Below are 19,950 nucleotides of genomic sequence, written 5' to 3'. Positions count from 1 at the left end.
TTATCTTCCCCCAGGGGACTGCAATAAATATCCCTGCCATAAAAATGCAAATAGCATCACACTCAGAATTGTAATGCCCAGGAGGCTTATGAAGATTACATTTAGATAAGATCATACTATTGCCAATTTATGAGATCTATTTTCTGCTATTACTTCATTGCATAGAACTGTTTCCCATTTGTTTTTTGTTTTCAGTGGGTTTAGAAAATTATTTCTGATGATTAGGCTTTTAAGAGTGACCACTGTGCAACAGACCCTCCAAGTGAGTCGCATAAATGAGCGTGTGTAATTTGGCCTCAGATTCGCATGTATGCAGTGGTAATGAAGAGAGGCATTCTGATTTATTTAAGACATTTATTTCAATATATCTAAGACTTCATTGCTTCAGAATCTCAAATTGGCTCCAAAGGAAAGACTGACTAATATCACCAGATTGTTGCTGCTGTTCTTTCCATAAGCCAACTTGAACTTTGTTGTAATAATATATAAGAAACTGTCTCAGTACACAGACACATAATCTGAACTCTTTCAAGCCAAACTGTAAACTTGGTCACTGTGTTGAGTTACTAGGACAGTTGCTATACAGCCATCTGTCTTGTTCATTTGATCTTGGTTAATTAAGTCTTTTCATAATTTCACTTTGCACTTGTCTTTTTATTCTCAAACTTTTCTGAGGTCACAGAGCAAATCAATGGCAGGAGAGGGAACAGAAGTCCCAAGAGATTCCTAAAATATCAGAAACTCCAGTTTAGAACGGTGATGTCATTAGGAGTATTTTTTTCCCTTCCCACAAACACCTAAAATAACTTCATCTAATATAGTTTTTTTGAGGGGAAAGGGGAAAATATCAATTTCAGTTTCTTAGTACCTATTTCATTTTAATAATTTAAAGAAAGACAGCAAAAGCGGAGCTAACAACTTATAACTCTAAAGCGCTGTTAAAACTCTTAGGCAAGAATCTGGGAAACACTGTGAAAGCAAAAATAAGCAGAACTCAATTGTAAGCAACTTATCTGTCAAGCAGCATTTGACAGGAGACTGTAGGAGGGTTTTGTGGGGTTTTGTTCACTGTCTTTTAGGATTCAGATGAGTTTTTATAATTAGCTAGGGGCCAGGTAAATTCTATTACAAGTGCCGTGAGGATTTTAAAGTACTTTTCACTTGCTGACCTGCATTTGCTCAGTGTGTTCATGTAGCTTCTGGTTATTTTAAAGGAAAATTCCTTGTCACAGAGTACTCTGCATTCTCTTAGAAAGTGTTTCTTTCTCTTTTTCTTTTTTTGTTTAAATTCATTCTAGTTCTTCTTTGCCACTGTTTTCCTTCTTTCTTAACAGCCCCATTGGCTTGTCACTCAATATTCTATACAGTGCAGAGGGTGGTACAAAAGTTGACTTGTTTAAGATAAACGAGCCCCTGATTGATGTACAAGAGGCCCGTTGCTAGGGCATGTTTTCTTACAGAGTTTTTAGTTGTTAAATTAATTCATTCAGTTACTTCTTTCATATCAGCAAGCTGCTTGTTTCTAAGTGAATCTTATAAACTATAGTCTTCATTATTGAGTATGCTCATATGAGAACTCAAGGTGGAAATACTGATTTATTAAAAAGCTATGCCTGTTGGGCAACTCTGTCAGCACATGGAGCCCTTACAAAATCTGCAGTTATTCTGGAAGTTGTTGCTTTACTCTGCCAATTATTTCTTTCACTGTGCAGAAATTTTTTAGTTTAATTAAGTCTCATTTACTTCTTTTTTATTATTTTTAAATTTTTTGTTCTTGCTGTATTTGCTTTTGGGGTCTTACTTATAAATTCTTTGCCTTGGCTAAGGTCTAGAAGAGTTTTTCCTATGTTTTCTTAAAGGATTTTGATGGTTTTGGGCGGCACCTATGGCTCAGTGAGCGGGGCACTGGCCCCATGTACCAAGGATGGAGGGTTCAAACCCGGCCCCTGGCCAAACTGCAACAAAAAGATAGCTGGACATTGTGGCAGGTGCCTGTAGTTCCAGCTACTCAGGAGGCTGAGGCAAGAGCTAAGCCCAAGAGCTGGAGGTTGTTGTGAGCTGTGATGCCACGGCACTCTACCGAGGGCTACAAAGTGAGACTCTGTCTCTAAAACAAAAGTATTTTGACGGTTTCAGGTCTCATATTTACTATATTGTGCTGTGTATAATGTGACCCATGTTTTTGGCCTAAACTTTCCAGGACAAAATCTTTCGTTTTGGTTTTTTAATTCAGATTTTCATTTGTTTATGTTTGGGTACTTATTTTTTTATATAACATTATAAAGGAAATTTTTTTATAAAGGGATTTTGGCATTTATTTTTTAACATATTATGGTACAAGAAATTTTGTGTAACAAGTAATTACAAAACACAAGAACAGATATAAGGTACAAGAAATGTTATGTACCAATAACAAATTTATGATATTTATACATCGTAGGAGGCCAAGAGCTCTTTGTCACTGCCAATATCAGAGGTATAGTCTTTCTACATTCTTTCAATAGTCTTTCAATTTCTACATTACTTGTATCTTCTGAAGAGTCACTTTCCTCATCCTGGTACATTTCATCGTCCTCAGTGTCATCTGTGCATATCATTGCTGATGCTGCATTTTTTAAATGATTTTACAGCCACCTCCTTCTTGATAGTGTTCCACGATCTTAGGATCCAATCACACAAACCTGGTCGATGGATGCTTTCTTGAGTCTGCCTATGGGCATTAAGTCATTACCACCTGACTGCATCCATCTTATCCACTCTTTCTTCATTAGGACCATAAGGGGCCTGTCTGCTAACACATCAAGAGGTTGCAGTTGGCTGGTTAGCCCATCAGGTATCACAGCAAGTCTGCTGCAATTGCCTTTGCATTTTGTGTAATGTGGGCTTTCATTTCAAGTTTGTTGTAAATTCAACAAAACCAATTACCGTATCCCAAGGTATTTTGCAAACAGATATCATTATTGCTTTCTAGAGTTACATGCTTAATGCATAAGCATAAATGAAAGAGTTAAAAACATAAATGTATCTAGGTATCTAACCAAAGGAAGTTATTTTATGAAAAAAGATATATACACCTGAATGTTTATCACAGCACAGTTCACAAAGCAAAGATACTGTTTCAGCCTAAGTGCCCATCACCTGATGAGTGGATAAAGAAAATCACACACACATACCATGGAGTAATACTCAGCCGTAAAAAAGGAAACAGAATGAAATGTCTTCTGTATGGATGGAATTGGGAGTCATTATCCTAAGTGAAGTATCTCAGAAACTGAAAATAGATACCACATGTTCTCACTTACAAATGGTGGCTAAACTAAGGATATATGGTCATAAGAGCAGTTACAGACATCAGAAACTAAGAATGGCAAGAGAAATAAAAATCTACTTATCGAGTACAATTTACACTATTCTGGTGACAAATACACTGAAAGCCTTAATTTCAGTATGATACAATTTATCCACATAACAAAAAACACTTGTACCCACTAAATTTTTTGTAAAAAAAAAAAAGTAATCTATGGTCATGTGTATATGGCCAGAAACAACAGCCACAGTTAAAGAAAAAATCATTTTTCTTTAACCCATCCATCTAAAAGTTGTTGCTTTTTAAATCAGCCAGTCCAAAGACTGAGATTTGAAAAGCAATATATCCATTGTGTAAAATTTTTATATTTTAACCATTATGTTTCTGTGTTTTTGTTTTTGCTCATTTGGGGGCAATTTTAAACTACTGATTTTTGTCTTACTGAGATCATGTGCGCATAACATAAAATTCATTATTAGAACAATTTTAGTGTACAATTTAGTGGTTTTCAGTATATTTAAAATGTACAGTCATTAGTACTATCTAATTTCCAGACCGTTTTCATCACCCCACAAAGAAACCTTATGTTCACTAAGCAAACACTTTAATTCCTACTACCTGGCAATCACCAACCTATTTTGTCTTCATATAGACATATAGATAAATCCATAAAGACTTTTAGACATTTCATATGAAAGGAATAATACAATATGTGGGCTAATGGGCCTGGCTTCTTTCATTTAGCATAATGTTTTCAAGGTTCATCCATTTTGCAACAAATACCAGTAGTTCATTCCTTCTTATGGCTGGATAATATTCCATTGTATGGAAATAGCATATTTTGTCTGTCCATTCATCAATTGATGGACATTTTGTTACTATGAATAATGTTGGTATGAACATTCATGTATAAGGTTTTGTGTAGACACGTTTTCAATTCACTTGAGTATTAGGTCAATTTGGAGAGTATGGCTATTTTAACAATATTAAGTTTTCTAATACATCAGTGGTTCTCAACCTTCCTAATGCTGCGACTCTTTAATACAGTTCCTGTGGGTCATGACACAGGTATCACAGAACTAATGTAATACATGAACATAGGATGTCTTTCCCTTTATTTAGGTCTGCTTTGATTTCTTTTAACAAGGTTTCAGAGGTTTCAGTGTATAGGTCCAGCACTTGGTCAATTTCTATGTCTTTTATTCTTTTTTTAAATGTATTTTAAATGGGATTGTTTTCTTAATTGCATCTTTGGGTCGTTCTCTGCTAGTGTATAGAAATACAACTCAGTTTTATATGTTAACTTGTATCCTCAGCTTTGCTAAACTCATTTATCAGCTCTTACAGTTTGGTTTTTTATTCTTAAGTGTTTTCTATATTATATCTAAGACCATGTCATCTATAAATATAGTTTTGCTTGTTCTTTTCCAGACTGGATGGAAAGATTTTATTTATTTTTTATTCATTTTTCTTGCCTAATTACCCTGGCTAGAACTTCCACTACAATATGTATATTGAATAGAAGTCGTAAAAGCAAACATCTTTGTCCGGTATTTGATCCTAGGAGGAACCCATTCACTTTTTCACCATTAGGTATGATATTAACCGTGGGATTTTTGAAGATGAATTTTCGGTTGCTGAAGAAGTCCCCTTCTACTCCCAGTTTGTTAAGTTGAATTGAATTAAATTACAAATGAGAACTAAAAGATAAATAATATGCTACAACTATGATTTTTTTTCCTTCTCTTCAGTATGTGGAAATACTATGATCCTGTATTTTCTTAAATTTTGATGTCTACTAGGCCCTTATCTAGAAAACAATGGAACCACTGCCTTTCAGGGATTCTGAGAGTTGACTAAGCCAGTTAAGTTACATGCTGCTCGTGATCCCCTTAGCGATGCAAAATAAATGACAAAGGACCTTGATCAGTGTTCACTCTGATAAATTCCATAATTATTTACATTATATATAAAATGTTTAATAATAGAATAAATGCATCATTTTTTCCATTTCTAATATGTGAGCTTTCTTATATTTTTTCAGTTTTTGGAACTATAATTTTCTGTTTTTCCTTATGTCTAAAGAGCTAAAAAGATAGTATATGAGCATTGTAGATTATTACAAAAGCTTACTAACAGTTCATCAATGTCATAGTCTTTCTGTATCCCCACAGATGTACTATTTTATTCCATTAAAATATTTACATTGCTATGATATAATGCCACTGTAGTCCCAAGATTAACGAGCTTGTTTTCCTTGCTATTTGTAATGGCTGTGAATTTTCTCCATCTTCTGGAGTTACTGGAAAGTGGGTGTTTGTGTGTGTATGTGAGTGATCACTAAAAATTTTTCTTGTAAGAAGGAATAAGCTCTTAAATTACGGTTTATCTTCTACTGAATATAACTGTTTTAGGACAAATCGAAGTACATTTCCAGCTCTTAGAAAATTGGCAAGGCACAAATGAAATACCATAGTGATATGGGTGGTGAACCCGAAGTCAGATATCTATCTGTAACCTCAGCTTTTCTCTTTCCATGTAGCTGCCTCTTCCCCACAAACCCCATTACAATAGCAGTGGAACTGGAAAGACCAGGCCTTGCAGACACAGAGATTTGACTCTAGGCTCCCAACTATTCACAAGATGGGTCCCCAAACATTACACTGTAAAGGAAATATTCATGAGAAAATTTACAAAGTGAAATATGGCTTTAATATTGGAGGGGGGATACTTTATAGTAAGAAAAATGTCAAATTTAAGTTGTTACTTCCCAAATTTATAGAACTGGTAGTTCAAACCTGTTAAAAAGATTCATTTTTGTACCTTTACAATGCCTCAATTTTGACCTAAATATACATGTGCTTCACTTTCTGGAAAGCACGTTCATGGAAACTTGAAGGAACAAGTGTTATATTTTGGAGAATCAACCTGACTATCCAACTTGTTTATATTTTACTTTTAGGGATGTCAGCTCGGACACCAACATTTTAGCTTTCAGTTATTTTTATCCTTTCTCCTTTCTGTGAGATAACCAAAGGCCTATAAATAAACGTTTAATTGTTCTGGGGGTGCCCTTGAAAGGAACCCCACGGGGATCTTTTCCTGAGTGCAGTGTTGTTTTATAATGCCTCTGGTTCTGAAGATTCCTGTGCTTTCCTAGTCATCAAGTAAAAAGAGTAACCATGTGTAATTTTTGCCATTAGGAGTATTTCCTACTGTGTACAGAGAAAATACAGTTAAAACACTAACATGAAATGAAGTTACTGGCTTGCCCTTTGCTTGGGAAACATGAGTAATAAATGAAGTCTAATTAACATTCTGTATACTAATCTATTGCATCTGTGGTTACTCACTGCTAAAGGACCACCACCAAAGCTATATCGTACTAACACAGAAGCGCTGAAATAAGGTTAGGAGCTGGAGATGAATTGAGAATAGTCTCACACCTACTACATCGGGTTGCAGGCTTTATATTTTGTTAATATTAGGAATATATGGTATCCCCTTTAGTAGTAAGATTACCTATTTCTCCAGATCCTAATGTCACAAATTAAATGATTGGGGTTGCTGCTGCTTTCCATCAGTAGAAAGAAATGATTCAAGGCTAGAGATAGATGTAAAGCATGGTAGATCCAGAAATCCCTCTTCCCAGGGAAACCAAAGATATCCATACCTCATCTGAAGACAGTCACTCCTATATTATTTACTTTGTAGATTATCAAAAGTTATTGCTTTTATTCTTTCTCATTTCTTTCCCTTTGGGTCATTTCATTAGTTGTAGAATGGAGGAGAAGGGAATCAATACATATTAAAATGTAGGTGACTTGGATAGATTACCTATCCCTATTAGAATAACCTTTTTAATAAGAGTTTTCTCGTATTAAATTGAGTGTGGAGGTGGGGTTCAGTACTAGGAAACCTGAGTGTAATTACTTTATAAGTGTGAATTGCAGCAAGTAGTCTCTCTGTACTTCATTTTTCTTTACTGTGGAATAGAAATAAAAATATATACCTGTCAGCATTATAGTAACGATTAAGTGAAATAACTTATGGAAAAGGGCTTTATGAAATATTACTGGCTAAGCTTTAGGGTGATAATTGTCCTTACTTCCCCTCCTTCCCCAGTTAGATTCCATGGTCCATCGTGTTGGCCTGGCCCTTCAGCTAACCCTCATCTTTCCTGCCCCTCCCATGCTTTCTCCCCTCTCTTTTCTGTGTTCTTGACATAATGTCAGCCCTAGTTAGAACTAAATCTTTCATACTACAACAAAAAGAGGATGGGATTTGGTGTCTGACAGGTGAAGTTAAAGCGCAGCTACCTTCATTAGCTTTTGGGAAGTCAGTTAACATTTGCAAGCCTCCGTTTCTCAACTATGAAAAAATGATGATGATGATACATCATACAGTTGTCACCAAGATGAAATTCAATAATGTCTGTAGCATGACAGCACAAGACATCGCACAGAGTGAATGTGGCACAGAGTGAACATTCAGTAAGTGGTGAACCTGCTGTTACTAGTTTCAATAACCCATGTTAGTTATTTTTTTCTATGCTAAGACCTAAAACTAATTTACAGATGTACATTTCCAAACACAATGCATGCTTCACTACACAAAAATATTTAAAAATCCTGATTTAATGGTCTTATTTAATATCTTTGTTAGTTGTTTTAAGACCTCCTGTTCTTTTCCTTAAGACTTTGAAGTTTCTTTTTTGAGACCGAGCCTCAAGCTGTCACCCTGGGTAGAGTGCTGTGGCATCACAGCTCACAGCAACCTCCAACTCCTGGGCTCAAGCGAGTTTCCTGCCTCAGCCCCCCAAGTAGCTGGGACCACAGGCGCCCACCACAACACCCGGCTATTTTTTGTTTGCAACCATCATTGTTGTTTTTGGCAGGCTCGGGCTGGATTTGAACCTGCCACCTTAGGTGTATGTGGCTGGCGCCTTAGCTACTTGAGCCACAGGTGCCAAGCCAAGACTTTGAAGTTTCAAGAACCTTCTAATTATCCTTTTGGCTTATTCACAGAACAGTAACAAAATTTTAAAAAGAAGATGAAAACTATAATTTGAAATCTGTTCTTAATTTGTAAAACATGACATATGAGACGTGTGAATATAAATCATGAGTGAATATTTTCATATTCTGGGAAAAACTTTTATAATGAGATTGTCTGAGTATGAATGATTCCAAAACCTACCTCATACAGCTCGGTAGCTAAGAAACTTTTCCTCAAACCCCACTCTATGGTTGCACAGGTCTCAGTGTTCATATTTGTATTTAGAACACATCAGTCAAAATATTGACATTCTTTTTTTTTTTTTTTGGCTAGGACCAGGTTTTGAACCTTCCACCTCCGGTATATGGGGCCGATACCCTACTTGTTGAGCCACAGGTGTGACCCCATAATGACATTCTTTGATAGTAAGTTTCTAATTATAAAAAAAAAAAATCATCTAATTTAACAAGTGTAACTCAAGGCATTTAGATAATTCTCCCCAGTATTCAAAGGCATCCGTGTTATCCAATGGATGATATTCCAATAAAAGAAGGAAATGTTTCTTGTTCCTTCTTACTACCATCCATCATCCAACAGCTGCTAGGAAAAAAAGAACTAAAACAGTCCCCTCAGCTGCAAAGAGAAAGACGTTTTAAGATTTCTTCACAAAATTCCTGGGATCCCAGCAGACAAGAGTCAAAGTACAGTTTTCCTTGCCACAAAACCCTAGCCTTGTAAACATGTCAAATAGCACATAAGCTACTAATATGATTTATTCTTGTCCTTACTGGGGAGAAAGTATATGAGGGAGGAAAAGGAGAAATGGCTGAGACAAGGCAGTATGATGTTAATAATAACAGCAACGTAAGTAGCGTCTGCCATATCCCAGGCACTGCTTGTTACACTTTTTAATCCTCACAATAACTACAAAAGGTAGATACTATCCTCATTTTACCAGGAAACAGATTCAGTGAGACTGAGTAACTTAGTAAATGCTGCCATGTGTCAGATTCAGGTATGTTTAACACCAGTGCTGGGGTCTTAATCATTGCACTGTTCTGCCTTCTGACAAAATGGGCAAAGGAGGAAATATTGGACTGGTGGGATAGGTGGAATGGAGAAGGTGGTGCTGCTTTACAAGAGACAGGGGAAATGCTTTACGGTAATGAGGCTGCCAATTTGTATCCTTTTCCTACTCTTTTCTCTCAAAAGAAATGACCCTAAAATCTTCTACAGCTTAAGAAACATACTAAGTATTGTTTCCACCGACTTTTCAAGTTTGCTATCATCAGTCATCAAAAATTCTAGCCCACAAATTCATTAATTCATTACTCATCCTAGCAACAATCTTAACTGCAGATGAATTGGTGAGGTATTATGAAGTAATGATTCTCAAACTTCAGCAGGTCTCAGAATCAGGCTTGTTAAACTCAGTTTCCCGGGTATCACCTCCAGTTTCTGAGTCAGCAGATCTGGGCCAAGGTCTGAGACTTTGAATTTATCAAAAGTTACCAGGTAATGCTAATGTTGCTGGTCTAGGGAACACACTTTGAGAACTACTGCTATGAAGGAAGAACTATATTGAAAAATGTTAGATTTGTATGCACATGATAAGCTGACCTGCAAAAGAATAGCATTTCTTAAGAGGCTACATTCCATTTTGCAGGTACAACTTACAAATCCTGTTATTTACAGCTGTCTACATAAAATAAATGGTGTCTGGAGACACACAAATGTGGGCAGACAATTGTCCTTATGGCTATATTCTTTTCTTTTTCTGAAATGAAGTCTCACTCTGTTGCCCAAGCTAGAGTGCTGTGGCATCAACCTAGCTCTCAGCAACCTCAAAGTCCTAGGTTTAAGCGATCCTCCTGCCTCAGCTTCTTGAGTAGCTGGGACTTATCGGCACCTGCCACATGCTTGGTTAATTTCTCTATTTTTAGTAGAGACAGGAGCTTGCTTTTGTTCAGGCTGGTCTTGAACTTCTGAGCTCAGAGGATCCTCCTGCCTCAGCCTCCCAGAGGGCTAGGATTGCAGGCCTGAGCTACCATGCCTGGCCTATGGCTATGTTCTTAGTGAGGCAAAAGACCATCCTTTCGATGTGCAATTTTCTCAGTGAAGCAATCATAGGAATAAGAATGTCACATTCAAAAGAAGCAACCATTTCCAAATTTAATACCAGCTCTTTACAATCCAGGAAAAAGTACAGATGAAAACAAAATGCACTGGCTAGGCGCCCATAGCACAGTGGTTACATGCACCCAGGCTGGCGGGTTTGAAACTGGCCTGGGCCTGCTAAACAACGACAACTGCAACAACAACAAAAAATAGCAGGGCTTTGTGGCGGGCACCTGTAGTCCCAGCTACTTTGGAGGCTGAGGCAAGAGAATCACTTAAGCCCAAGAGTTTGCTGTGAACTGTGACACCATGGCACTCTACCAAGGGCAATATAGTGAGACTCTGTCTCAAAAAAAGAAAAGAAAAGAAAAGAAAATACACCTAAGCTTAGTTGTAGAAAAAATATGAGACTAGCATCATTCACATTTCCAACCACAGCCTCTGTTGGTCCAATTGGTTCTACTTTCTTCTTTTTCTTTATTTTTAGAGAGCAGAGACAGCAAGAATGTTCATGGAACTGGTTCCCTGGAAGCCAACATAGTCTTGGCCACTTAGGCTGTTTTTTACCCCTTTCCTGGCTCTTGCTCCAGGCATATGTTTAGTTACAGCACTAGCGGCTGCCACCACTGCTACAGAAGCTGACATCAGTATGAAAACGGGGTAGAAGAATGTCAGAAAACTAGTATTATTTTAAACGGAAATTGCCTCCAGTTTCAAAACAGTCCAAGAACTAGGTTTCCATCTCATAAGGTCTTCTAGGTTGGAGACTTCTCACTGGAACATCCTTTTGAAATGGAAAAACACTTACTGTTAATCCCCTTGGTTATCGAGAACCTCTTTACAGGCTAATTATCTTGCTGGCAGAATATTGTATAGAGTTGTATTTTAAGACTTCTGCAAACTTCTCTGTTTAACTCTGAGTAATTATTCCTTGTTGAATTTGGCAGAATGAAGAGAAACTTACAGAATTTTTCCTTTCAGCCTTAGTAAGTGCTGTTAACTCTTCGAAAATTTATATTTGGAGGACTTACTTTAAAAACTTACTTAATAAACTATTGCTTCTAAATGTATATACATGAATGTTTTATAAGGCTCTCGAGAACTCCCACAATCTCATGTGCTTGATGAGAGCCCTTTAATTTGTCCCATGGGTCCTTTATGCCACAAATATTTTTTGAGGGCCTGCTCTGCACCATATTAGGGGGATCTCAGGGCTTGTGTCCATCATTTCATTCAGGACTCTGCTCTGAAGTGGTCCAGCAAGGCTTCGAGCATAAGAGACACTAAGGAAACAAAAAGCCTGTATGCTTTTCTTTCACTAACTCACTCTACGTAATAGCAAAATGTCTGAGCACTCTACCTTATACAGGCTTTCCAGTTTCCAGTCCAGTAGGTCCCTGGGTTATTCTCCCTTTGAATCATACCTCAATCCAATTAATCAAAATACACCAAATTAACCCACCCTTTATTTGAAGTAATACTGTATTATTTCAAAGATCCTTTAATGTCTGCAAACTAGTAGGTATTTATTGAATAAATGCTTCATTTTCTCAATATTAGGAGCCCCAGATAATTCCTAGAAGTAATAGCACTGTTTCCAGTTTTTTGTTTTTTTTTAATTTTCTAGCTTCTGTCCTGCTTGTTTTAGTTACTCCAATGCTGCCCTGGCGACTGAGCCCAGCCAGCACACCCTGTCTGGCTGGTTAACTGGAACGTGGCTCCCGAGGTCCTATCCTGTGTAAGAGCCAGGAGAAGGAGGACAGATTGTGGAAGTCTTCTCTTTAGGTCATGCAGTAAGGACACGCTGAGGCCTTTTAAATTGTATTTATTTATTTTCCCTTGTTTTGCTTAGAAGTATCAGAGCAAAATTAAAATTAAATACTTGGTGTGCTCTCCTCTTTACCTTTGCCTAACTCAATCCCCATCCACAGTTCTGGGTGTGTTGTAGAAAGGTGCTTGCTGTGTGAGCTGCTCCATATCCTTTATGGAAGGTGGGTAGGTGAGGACAGACAAGCAATGGCACTAATTTTCATCATATTCCTATTCCTCTGCTTCTATCATTCAATGCCTACTGAACCCTACTCTGGCTCGGCAAGGCATCTGGTCCTGAGGATATAAAGATCATATGGTCCCCGTCTTCAGGGAGTTCAAGGTCTCCTGGGGGATGCAGATAAGAAAAAATTCAGAGAGAAGTACAAGGGGTGTGGGAACCCAGAGGAAAAAGAGTTTAACTGCTGCAGGGTACAGGCCAGGTCAGGCCACTCTTCACAGAGGAGAATTATTATTCATTCTACTGGCTGGACAGCAAAGATACCAAACATTAAATTGAGGTTCTTATTTTTCCCACTTTAAAACCAACTCCACAATGGTCCTCATTTACTGTCAAAGCTGGTTTCTGTGTGATAATGCCACTAATATGATTATGCCAGCCTTTCACTGCTGTTCACCTTACACTTTATATCTGAAGGTCATGGTACTAAAAACTGCCATGGGTGTTTTCCAAGGTATCTGGTTATCATGCTTGACTATAATTCTAAAACTGATGATCAAGAAACAAGTTAATAGGCACTTTATAGAATGGGTATTGAGTTGGGGGAGCAGATCCACAGAGAAAGAAACAAAAGCACTAGGTTAGGGGCATGCCAGTGCTCAGGGAGCTTACACTGCCTGTGCCCGGAGACGAAGGTATCTTATGATTTGTTTTTCTTAGGGGAGGACTCGTTTTACCTACCACGTGGAATGCTCCTGGGGCCTTGACAGGTCTGAAGCCATCAACAGGCACACACTGATCAGCATGGCCATTGCAGAAGCAGCTGCCCTTGACAATGAAATCATAGATGGCGTAGTGTGTGAAATGTTGAGGCTTCTCATTCAGGTCATTTCTCTGACAGGGGCAAGACTGTCGTTTGAGCAGCTGCACGCGGAGGTTGGTGATCTTTAGCTGCTCCTGAACTTTGGCACTGTAAGGGTTCTCTTCGTTGTACGGTGGTGACAGGGCTTTGAAAATAACCTATAAAGACAAAGAAAATACCATAGATTTATATGACTGTGTGCAGACTCTGAATTGTTTGCCTAGCAGAGTCCTGGTTTGATTTATACCTTTCATCATCTGTTAGTGATAAGATAACAGGAAAGTTTTAGACCTTGAGCACACCTAGGGAAGAGCTGCCTTCTTCTTCTAAGGAGCAGATGTGCTGCCAGTTTGCACACAGAGTAACCAGCAGAGACCTGACTCCTGAGATGAAGCCAACGAGGCAAAGATCTTGGGTTTCAGGGGATTCTGGGTAGAGGGAACAGCAAGCTTAAAGGCCTTGAATCAGCGTTAAGCTCAGCATGTTCAAGGAAGAATGACAAGGTCGATGTGACTGGAGACTGTGAACAAGAGAGGGCACAGGTGTGAGACAGATGTGAACAGAGCCCTTTAAAAGCCATAGTTGAGTTATTCTAACTGTAGCAAAAGCCACTGGGAGGTTGTAGGCAAAGAAGTGATATGATCTGATTTACATTTTTCTAAAAAAGATAACTCTTTTGGATATAAAAATGTCATTTTAGAAACTAGTTTATCCAAAAAGTATGAAGAGGCAAGAATCAACTGTGTGGGGATCACATCTCCAGGTCTCCTGGTACAGAACTGTGATCAATGGAATATGAGTCTGGGGGAGTGGGGAATGATTCAATAGACATTTGGCCTCTACCACCTATTCTCTACCCAGTAGCCAAGGTGATTTTCTATAAATACAAGTTGCGTCACATCCTTCCCTTGCTTAAACCCACCCCCACCCAAAGACCTCCCATATTCCTCAGAATAAAACGCAAAGTCCTTATAATGGCCCACTTGATTTTTGTTCTTAGTACAAGCTACCACCTGCCACATTATATTTGCAGTTATTTACTGAATTACAGTCTTCCGAGTCTAGAATGTAAACTTCACAAGGGTAGTCACTGATGTGTCCCAGGACAGTGCCTGGCACTTGGTAAGTATTCAATAAATTTTTGGTAAATGAATTAATTATAACATTGTTCCTGCCGTTCCTGTAATAGGTGAGAATTCTAAACAACTAGCTTCCTTACAGAGGGTCCTAAGCAGAGTCACATAATGAATTTCATGTTCTAGCACCAGAAGGTAAGAGGTAAGAACTTGTTTTATGACAACAGTAATAGATAACTGAATAATTAACCAGTGTTTGTGTTTCTCGTTACTGTTGAACTGTCAAAACTTAGAAAAAGGTGCATCTTAAACCGTATTATCCTCATGATAAGTGGTGAAAACCAGAATATTAGGAAATAAAATTTTCCAACAAACAATATGTCACATCCTTGAAAGTCAGGATAGAATATCTTTTTCTTTTAACAACAGCCTGAATCAGAACGTGATTTCGTATTTTTAAACAGTAAACAAAAAAGCATTGAATCCATTGTGGGCTTTTTTTTTTTTTTTTTTTTTTTTTTTGAGACAGAGCCTCAAGCTGTCCCCCTGGGTAGAGTGCCATGGCATCACGCTCACAGCAACCTCCAACTCCTGGGCTCAAGCGAGTCTCCTGCCTCTGCCTCCCAAGTAGCTGGGACCACAGGCGCCCGCCACAACGCCCGGCCATTTTTTGGTTGCAGCCATCATTGTTGTTTGGCGGGTCCGGGCTGGGGATTCGAACCCGCCACCTTAGGTGTACGTGGCTGGCACCTTAGCCAGTTGAGCTATAGGCGCCGAGCCCATTGTGGGCTTTCTATGGGGCTTATTTTCAATATGACACCTTAAGTTCTGCATGTCAGACGTTCATGAGGAACTCTTGCTCCTAATAGCATAAATGATGTGGCTACTCTTATTTTATCAACTACAGTAATGCAAGAACATGGAGAAGGATAATCTAGTGTTAACCAAATAAGCGTTCCACCAAAAAGTCTGTGGTGTCCTTCTCTGTGTTGTCCGCCCACCCTTCCTTTTCCGGAGTATTGGTGACAACTGTTTGCTCTCTCTGTTCCTGTCTCATACTATTTACCCTTGACATTTACCCTTGGCCCCCCTCCTTCCCCTCCCCAATTATTCAGCACATGTAAAGCTAGAGGAGGATCCAGTCAAGGTCTGTAGGAACTTTGAGGCCCTTGTGCTTCCTGAGCCCAGACTGTGGAGGCTGAATGGCGTCTCTGTGCTTGGTGTGCATGACACCACAGTTGGCACGCTGATATCAGCCGGGAAGGGACATCATGACCCCTGAGGCTGCATGCTGGAAAGGAGACAGCAGAGTGCCACAGACACAAAAGTGAACGGGAATTTAAACCATGAAATCTTTTTTCCAGAAAGGAGACGCCTTAATCTGATACCCTGGGAAATGGATCTACCCTGCATCAGGAAACAAAGAGCACGCCAATCCAGATGCTGCAAACTCCTGGCAGGTCGCCCTTTGGGTCCCACCCAGTTTTTCTTCAAACATCCCCAGAAGAAGCCTGTATGGCACTACTGAAATGAAAGAAGAAAAAAATGTAGAAGGCCTCCATATGATACCAGCCTTTTCTGGGTTTTGTCCCCACAAGGACCCGGATGTACCTATGGGCCCATCACTGACCCTCGGTCTGTGGTTGCTTCTGAACTTACACTCCCAACAAGTCACAGTTAAAAAGGCAAAGATCAAGCTTTTTTTGAGTAGGATCAAGCATACTTTAATATTTCTGGCTTATTAGTACTATTGGCCAGAAGGTCTCATTTTTTTTTAAGTTAAGAAATTTCATTATTTTTGGTAGTTAATATTATGCTCATGCCAGAAAGACCTGTCATACAAAAGTTGATAATATTAGGCACCTGCAATGTGATCCATTCCAAAGACAACCAAGGATACCAACTCCACAATATCTTTCCATCTAAACTTCTGTGTGTATATGTACATATAAAATGTAATGTAAACAGCTTTGTATATCTTGGGAGTATTCTTCCAAGTCAATAAATATACTTCTACATCAGCGGTTCTCAAATTATGGCCTCCAGGCCAACAGTGTCTGAGGGAACTTGTTAGAAATGCAAATTTTTGGATCCTCTCCCAGTATTCCAGATCAACTGAATCAGAACCTCTGTGGGTACTGCCCAGTGATCAGTGTTTTAACAGGCCCTCAGGGTATTCTGATGCACAACCAAGTTTGAGAAATTCAGCTGTGCAATTTAAAAGCCTGTTTTGAATCCCATTGTGTGGGTATTATATAATTTAGCCAGGCTGCTATTGTTAGGCAATTAGGTTGTTTCTAATTTTTTTAATGTAACTAACTACAACAAACAACTTTTCAGTTAGAAAGTAGACATATGGAGAGTAGTCCCCCTCTTATCCTCAGGGAACACTTTCCAAGACCACCAGTGGGTGCTTGAATCCATGGATAGTGCCAAACCCTATATATACTACATTTCATGCTATAAATATATACATATATAAACACATATATATACCTATGATAAAGTTTAACTTATAAATTAGGCATAGTAAGAGATTAACAACAATAACTAATAACAAAATAGAGATAACAATGCACTGTAATAAAAGTCATATATGGCGGTGCTTGTGGCTCGAAGGAGTAGGGCGCCGGCCCCATATGCTGGAGGTGGCGGGTTCAAACCCAGCCCCAGCTGAAAAAAACTGCAAAAAAAAAAAAAAAAGTCATGTAAATGTGGTCTCTCTCTCTCCCAAAATATTTATTGTATTCACTATTTTTGGACTGTGGTTGACTGTGGTAACTAAAACCAAGGGAAATGAAACTGCAGATAAGGGGGGGACTACTGTAATAATTTCCTGAAGATACACTTCCAAATGTGAAATCAGTGAGTCAAAGGAAATGAATGAAAAAGATCTGACCCTCTGAGTGAATCATGAACCCTTTCCTACCTAATCTCTGGAATCTTCACATTTCCCTGGTCTTGCCGTTTGTCTCTAAATCTGGAATCCCTCAAACTTTGCTTGAGGATCTGGATTCCTGGCTCAGTTCCTGCCATTTCTTATGCCCAAGTGTACAGAAGAAATCCTTTAAAAGTCTGAAATTAGTGAAAACCGCCTTTATTGACTTTCTTTTCTACAATTTCACTCACCAAAAAAACCTGCGATAACAACACTGGAAATTAGTAAAAATAGCACCTATTACATTTATGCTCTGACTGAGATGAGAGTAGGAACAGAGTATCAACACAGGGTGAGCAGAATAAAGAGTAAATATTAGGTACATAACAGTCAAGAAGTTCTTTTAGAATTGAACGCACACCTCGCATATTGTTCCCTACCTAAAATGTTATTGCCTGTGCTAAATCATAATAATTCAAGAAACTCAGTTACTGTATTATTAAAATTCTTGTTAGCTGCTAGCTTGAGGAATGCAGGTCCAAGCTGATCACTCATCCCATAGACTCCCTTGGAACTTGTTCTTTCCATGACAACTCTTAACATCAGTCCATTGTTGGTGCCTATTTACTTGTCTGCAACTCGGTGCTCAAAGGGCAGGGATCTTGTTTGTCTGGTTAACAGCTGTGTCCCCAGCTTGTTCCACAGTCCCTGGCATAAAGTAGCATTTCAAAATGACTATTGAATGAATGAATGAATGAACTATTTCTCCAAATATCATTTTAAGATATTTAAAGGTTTAGAAGAATAAATGTGCTGTTACCACAAGTTCTGCACTCTTGACGGGAAGTACATAAACACAGACATCTTCGCATGAGTACCTTTGTAAAAATAGGTAATACGTTCAAAATGCTTTATGAATTTCTTCTCTTCAGTAGCGCACATGATATTTCATATTATTAAGGAAAAAGATGGAGCAGGCATGAGCAAACACCCAAAGAAATGTTGCTTTCGAGTCTCGTTTTCTTGTTTACTAAAAATGGAATCCTCCAGAACATAATTGCAGTTTAAAAAAAATTTCTTTTTTAATCCTAAACATCTTCATGTCCTTAAAGTAGTTTTTGGTTTCAGTGATTTTCTCCATTGCTTCCTTTTCATGGGTTTCTGTTGCTACCTTGTTTACTTTCTTCTGCTTACTTTGGATTTAATTTGCTCCTCTTCTCCTAGTTTCATAAAGTGGAAACTTAGGTCACTGAGTTGAAGTGTTTCTCCCCCACCCCCCCCACCCCCCGAGCACTCCTTTCCTTGCATCCCACAAGTTTGGATATGCTGTGTTTTCATTTTTTTCACTTTAAAATGCTTTCTAATTTTCCTTTGATTTCTTCTTTGACCCACAAGTGATACAAGAGTCTGTTCGTAAATATTTGGAAGTTTCTCAGATATCGTTTTGTTATTGAGTTTTAATTTGATTCCATTGTAGTCAGAGAACATACTTTGTGTGATATGAATCTTTTCACATGTATGGATACTTGTCTCATGGCCCCATATGTCATCTATCTTAACAAATGCCCTTGAAAAGGTGTTGACATTTCTGGCTGTAGTTATCAACTTATCTATTAATATTTCTCCTTGCAGCCTTTGCTTCCTGTATTTTGAATCTCTGCTATTGGGTGCATAAACATATAGGAAATATCCCTCTTTATTCCTGGTAAAATTCTTTAACCTGAAATCTGTTTTGTTCATAGTAATTCAGTCACTCAAGCTTTCTTTTGAAATTAGTCTGGTACATCTTCTTCTATCCTTTCACTTTTAACTTAGTTATGTCTTTATTTTTAGTTTGGGTTCTTGTAGGCAGCAGAGTTGATCTTTTAAAAATGTTTATCTAATCTAATAATCCATGCCTTTATTTTATTATTTTATTTTTTCTGAGACAGGGTCTCACTCTGTGCCTTGGGTAAAGTGTCATGGTGTCATAGCTCACAGCAACCTCAAACTCTTGGGCTGAAGGGATCACCTTGCCTTAGCCTCCCAAGTTGCTAAGACTATAAGCACCTGCCATAATGCCTGGCTACTTTTTCTTTCTTTCTTTCTTTCTTTCTTTTTTTTTTTTTTTTTGCAGTTTTTGGTTGGGGGCTGGGTTTGAACCTGCCACCTCCAGCATATGGGACCAAAGCCCTACTCCTTTGAGCCACAGGCGCCACCGGAGTTTTTCTACTTTTAGTAGAAATGCCATCTTGCTCTTGCTCAGGCTATTCTCAAACTCCTGAGCTCAAGCAAACCACCCACTTCGGCTTCCCAGAATGCTAGGATTATGGGTGTGAGCCGCTGTGCCCAGCCAATCCATGCCTTTAAATTAAATGTTTATATTTTTTACATTTAATGCGATTGTTGATATTTTATCTTCATTTTTGAAAGATACTTTTGCTGGGTATTAAATTCTAAGTTGATGATTTTCTTTTTGTCTTTCAGTACTGCCCTGTCTTCTGACTTATATTGTTTCTGATTAAAAGCCCTTGTCATTCCTAGATTTATTCCTCTGTATATAACATGTTGTTTATTTCTCTGACTGCTTTTAAGATGTTCTCTCTACCATTTTAAAAAATAATTTAATTATGATAATTATAATAAACTTTAACCTGTTAATTAAATTTTTTCCTCTTCTCTTCTCTTATCCCTCCTGTGCAGACTCCACTGACATATATTTTAAATCAGCTTCACTGATGC

The 19,950-nt window shown here is 38.3% G+C and overlaps 1 protein-coding gene across 3 annotated transcripts in view; it reads right to left on the bottom strand.

Annotated features, from left to right (window-relative positions):
* NTN4 (netrin 4) overlaps positions 1–19,950 on the bottom strand; it is a 113,787-nt gene that overhangs the window by 60,204 nt on the left and 33,633 nt on the right. For all 3 annotated transcript variants that reach the window (XM_012814174.2, XM_003783342.2, XM_023509430.1), the window contains exon 3: positions 13,155–13,433. In XM_012814174.2, coding sequence (XP_012669628.1) covers positions 13,155–13,433 — 279 coding nt within the window. The remainder of the gene's footprint in view (positions 1–13,154; positions 13,434–19,950) is intronic.

The sequence above is a fragment of the Otolemur garnettii genome, unplaced genomic scaffold, assembly GCF_000181295.1.
Source record: "Otolemur garnettii isolate 467f Iridium unplaced genomic scaffold, OtoGar3 scaffold00007, whole genome shotgun sequence".
Taxonomy (NCBI): Eukaryota; Metazoa; Chordata; class Mammalia; order Primates; family Galagidae; genus Otolemur; species Otolemur garnettii.
Note: the sequence above shows the minus strand (reverse complement) of the source record. Positions and strands in the feature narration are given on the sequence as shown.